The sequence below is a fragment of the Pseudoliparis swirei genome, chromosome 4 (genome assembly GCF_029220125.1).
Source record: "Pseudoliparis swirei isolate HS2019 ecotype Mariana Trench chromosome 4, NWPU_hadal_v1, whole genome shotgun sequence".
NCBI classification, from domain to species: domain Eukaryota; kingdom Metazoa; phylum Chordata; class Actinopteri; order Perciformes; family Liparidae; genus Pseudoliparis; species Pseudoliparis swirei.
The window spans coordinates 2919758-2924676 of NC_079391.1; the positions used below are offsets into that span (position 1 = coordinate 2919758).

Genomic DNA, 4919 nt, shown 5'->3' on the forward strand with positions numbered 1-4919 from the left:
GGCCCGTTTGATGTCTCAAATTAAAGCCTGAATGGACTCCGCCACCAAGAAGTCCGTAACACCTCCGAGCCGGTGTAAGAAAACACAGCTCGAGCTCCAGTGACACGGCGATAAATAACAAAAAAGGTGTGCACGTGATCCGGGGTCATTACGAGGCAAGCAGAAACAAGTTCATGATTACCATTTTTTTTTTTTTGGGTGCGTTTGACACTGTCCACTGACGTGTTTTTGTTTAATATAGAAGAATGTCGGTTTAAAAAAAAATGTATTTAATTATCATAAAAATAAAGGACACTGACTTTCTCGATTTTTACTTTTAATCGAGTCTCCAAGTATCAAAGTGTCTTATCTTGTGTTAAAATATATTTTTTAAATACTTTTTTTTTTTTTAAGTGAATCGGTTGTTTACATCAAAATACTTAATGTTGCGAAAAAAAATTCGATACTGATAATTAACACAAATAACAAACGCAATAGATTGCGCGAGCCACAAAATGAGAATTGAAAAGCCCATTCAAATAAGAGCTCGCGACGTCAGTGTGCACTTATCCGAGAAAAGAAAGCGAGGGAGGGAGGGACTGTAAGAGAGAGAGAGAGAGAGAGAGAGAGAGAGAGAGAGAGAGAGAGAGAGAGAGAGAGAGAGAGTGAGGCTGTTTGGTGAGCGGTGTGTGTGTGTGTATGAGAGGGTGCGATTTGAGAAATGGGAGGGGCTTCTAAACGACTAGAAATGTCAATCTGAGCAAGGGAGTCCCAATAATCTAAAGCAATCTGTAAGGACCTGACCTTAGTCCATCCAGATCAATAGGGAAGTGAGGGTGGAAAGAAGAAGAAGGAGAAGAAGAAGAAAAAGAAGAAGGAGAAGAAGAGGGAGAAATAAGGGGCGCAACCGGATCGTGCACACTGGCTGTTCCCGAGGACATATAGACTTCCCTTTGCTCTGCACCTTTTGTTGCTCCTCATGCTCACACTGTAAAAGTGGATATCGAGGCAGTTCCCTTGCTTTGTGTGCTCGCAGCAGAGACTCTTTTTTTTTTATCCCCCCTTTTTTTCTTCCCTTCCCGCCCCGCCATGTCGTTCCCTCAGCTGGGATATCAGTACATCCGACCGATATACCCGCCGGAGCGCCAGGGGATCGCCGGCAACGCCGCCCGGGCCGCCGCCGGGACCGAGCTCAGTCCGTCGGGCGCGCTCTCCAACGTGCTCTCCTCCATGTACGGGTCTCCGTTCGCGGCGGCGGCGCAGGGCTACGGAGCGTTTCTGCCCTACTCGAACGACATATCCATTTTCAATCAATTGGTGAGTCATCCGCAGTGTCTCTCTCTCTCTCGCTCTTTTTAAAGTCACACCGTAACTTTTTTTTATTTTATTTTTTTTACCTTTCACCTCCAAAAAAAAGAAATATGCAGCAGGTCTCCGGGATGTTTATCCGCACTTTTTTTTTTTGGAGCGTAAACTTTTCTTTTTTTTGGAGCGCCGCGCGTCGGAGGCTTTTTGAGTGAAATTTTCTTTAAAAGTGTTTTTAAAAAAGGTGGTATATTACGAAGCCTCTTCTGGCTTATTGTTACATCATTTTCTCACAGTGAAAAGAGTGAAAACAATGCTGCTACGTGAAGGTTTACGAGACTATCGGTGGGGAATAAGTGCGTAAAAGTACAAAATGTTTGCTATAAATTTGAAGAAAAACAGAATTAAAAAAAATCCATTACGTTTCTTGAGGTACAAATGAAAAAAATACTTTTGTTCTGTTTTTACTTTTGTTTGTTTACACTCATAGGCTACCCTCGTTGTTGTGTTATTAAACCCTCGCGTCACACTGCGTGGCTTAATTACATGCCTCGTGAAGAATAATTATCCACATTAATATGTGAAGTCGTCTCTAAGAAAGCCCTCTGACTCTGTGACTCTTTGTCTTTGCAGGGTGCTCAGTATGAACTCAAAGACAGCCCCGGGGTGCAGCACCCAGGCTTCGCCCACCACCACCCTGCGTTCTACCCATACGGCCAATATCAGTTCGGCGACCCATCCAGACCCAAAAACGCCACCAGGGAGAGCACCAGCACCCTGAAGGCCTGGCTCAGCGAGCACCGCAAGAACCCGTACCCCACCAAGGGGGAGAAGATCATGCTGGCCATCATCACCAAGATGACCCTCACCCAGGTGTCCACCTGGTTCGCCAACGCGCGGCGGCGGCTCAAGAAGGAGAACAAGATGACCTGGGCCCCGCGGAACCGCACCGACGAAGAGGGGAATGTTTACGGCAGCGATCACGAGGGGGAGGAGGGGGACAAGAGGGAGGACGAGGAGGAGATCGACCTGGAGAACATCGACACGGAAAATATTGAGAACAAGGACGACTTGGACGACCAGGACGACCTGCACTCCGACATTAAACTCGACGGGCGGAGCGACTCGGAGATTTCGGACGGCTATGAGGATTTACAAGGGCCCGACCAGAGGTTTCTCAAGGCGGTGCAGGGGAAAGAGGGCAAGGACGCGGAGCGGGGAGGAGAGCTCTTCCACCACCACCACCATCACCACTCGTCTTTGGACAGCAAGGCGGCGCAGGGCAACGGCGAGCCGCTCAAACTTAACCCGGTGTCCGTGAGCTCGCCGCCCTCGGAGAACCACCCGGCCCCCCCGGCCCAGAAGCCAAAGATCTGGTCCCTGGCGGAGACGGCCACGGCCCCGGACAACCCGCGCAAGTCGCCGCAAATGAACGGCGGCGGCGGCGGCGGGCACTCGGCGGCGGGAGGGGGGCACGCGGCGGCGCAGACCATCATGGCCCCGCACAGACTCATCTCGACGTGTCCCGTTGGGAAAATCCACCAGAACTGGACGAACCGAGCCTTCTCGGCGCACCAGCTGGCTTTACTGAACTCCAACCACTACCTGGGACTGGCCAACCAGGCCACCGCCACCGGCCTGGCCCTCTACAGCAGCAGCAGGCACGCGGAGGACAAGAGCCATAGTTCAGAGACTTCAGGTACATGTCCCCGACACTGAGACGCGCACGTGAGACTCACTACACAACAAAAAGAAAGACAAAAAGACACTATAGTCTCCGATGCCCGTCACTCATTTCTATTATTTTATTTTTTATTTTATTTTTAAACTCCTTTTGCCTTCTTTGCCTGCTCAATGGATTTAGTTTTGTCTCTTTTTTTCTTCTTCAGGCTACACAGATGAACAGTGTTACAATATAATAGCTTACAGAATACAGTGTGTGTGACGTATGCGCGTGCGTGTGTGTGTGTGTGTGTGTGAGAGTTCGTGTGTGTATGTGTGTGTGTCTAACTGCTTTGAGAGAAATTATAAAAAGAAAAGCTTAAAACTTAACAGAAAGCATTTAAGACAACAACAAAAAGTCACACGTTGAATTGGGTGAAAAGTGTTCTTAACTTCCGGTTCCTCTTTTATCTGGTACTTCCATGTTGAGGCCCACGTGCTGTTATTCGATGGTTTACATGAGTCCCTCATCCTATTGAAAGCCAATTTATACTTGTTCAACATTAAATTCACTGAAACCCGGGATGGGAGGTTCAATGAATGCGTTTTTTTTTTTAATGTTTTTTTTCATTGCCACAATTTCAGAGAGATCTTATAGTGCCTTGGATGCAGAGAAGAAGAAGAAAAAAGTTGTTAAAAACATCTTTCCACCCAGTTCAAAGAGAGCGAGGCTGTCAATATGACATTGGGATTTTTTTTTCTGATGCCATATCACATTTTAATTTTTTCTTCTTCAAACGCAATATTTACCCAAATTAAGCTTTTATTCTAGGATTGTTTTTCTTCCTTTTTTTTTTTTTTACCCCTGTGTGTGTGCGCGTGCGCGTGTGTGTTTTTTTTGTCGTCAAGGCCTATGTTACACTTACTTGTTTGGTCATGCAAATGAGCTCAATGCAAATTCACTTCAGGCTCCTTTTTTGAAAAGGCAATTGTCACCTTTTATATCTTTTTTAAAAATGTTTTTTGTTTGTTGCTTTTTCCCAAAAGCTTTTTTTATCAGTCAGATTTATTTTGAGATCAACACACTCTAGCTTCTGTTCCCCCACCTCAGGCCTCAGACCGTCTCTCTCTCTCTCTTTCTCTCTCTCCATAACCTCACACCAATCCTCTTTATTCTTTTAGTATTTTTTTTATTTGAATATGGAATGTAAAATAAGAATAATACATCTCTGTATACTTACATTGTAAGCATGTCCCGTGTAAAACTGCTAATGTAATAATGTATGAACCTGTAGTCTGTGAGTTTGTTTTTCCTTTTCATTTCTTTCCTTTTTTGTAAGTTCTGTGAGGATTTGATGTTCAAAATGTTTTTTGTATATAAAGTTAAGAATATGTACATACTTGTGAACCAAATTGTACAAGAAAGTCTATATTTTGGCTAATAAATGAACTGCTGCAACTTTAAAGGAATTGCTAGTTTCTTGGCCAAGGTATATTTTGACAGCTGCTCTTTTTTGTTTGTTTGTTGGATGGTTGCTCTCATTGTGCACTGCAAGCTTGAATTGCGTCGCTTTGGTTTTTGGGGTGCGCGTGCTCGTGGGCAGCCCGAGGCGCACACGTTCGTCCCGTGGCACTGATAAGTAAATATTCTATATTTATCACACTTTTGTGGCGGAGGGACTTTAAGGCTAATTAGCCAGTGTTGCGGCGTATATTTTGGATATTAATGCTTTTTGGGGGGATTATCCACACAGGCGTGACACAAATTACGAATTATTTAATGAATTTTTCGTCTGTAATTGCATAGTTCATAAAGAGACTTTAAGGTTATGATGGATTCTATTTGGTAAAAGCTGAGGATGGATTTGTGGATTTGTGGCTTCTCAGATCGCATCGTGCGCAATTTATATCTCCATATATCATAAAATGTCCCTCGCGCTGCTCTTTGGGTATAATTGTAATATAATGTGGCG

At 44.9% G+C, this 4919-nt stretch overlaps 1 protein-coding gene across 1 annotated transcript; it reads left to right on the top strand.

The window, feature by feature from the left end:
- The first annotated feature begins 816 nt into the window (after positions 1–816).
- On the top strand, positions 817–4412 carry irx3a (iroquois homeobox 3a). Its single transcript, XM_056412717.1, has 2 exons — positions 817–1296; positions 1918–4412. Exons 1-2 carry the CDS (start codon positions 1069–1071, stop codon positions 3001–3003), a joined length of 1314 nt encoding a protein of 437 aa, XP_056268692.1. The 5' UTR covers positions 817–1068; the 3' UTR covers positions 3004–4412.
- The last annotated feature ends 507 nt before the right edge of the window (positions 4413–4919 follow it).

Coding starts and splice junctions, on each gene's coding strand:
- irx3a (XM_056412717.1), top strand. CDS start 1,069: ATGTCGTTCCCTCAGCTGGGATATCAGTACATCCGACCGATATACCCG. Junction 1,297..1,917: donor TATCCATTTTCAATCAATTG/GTGAGTCATCCG, acceptor TTGTCTTTGCAG/GGTGCTCAGTATGAACTCAA.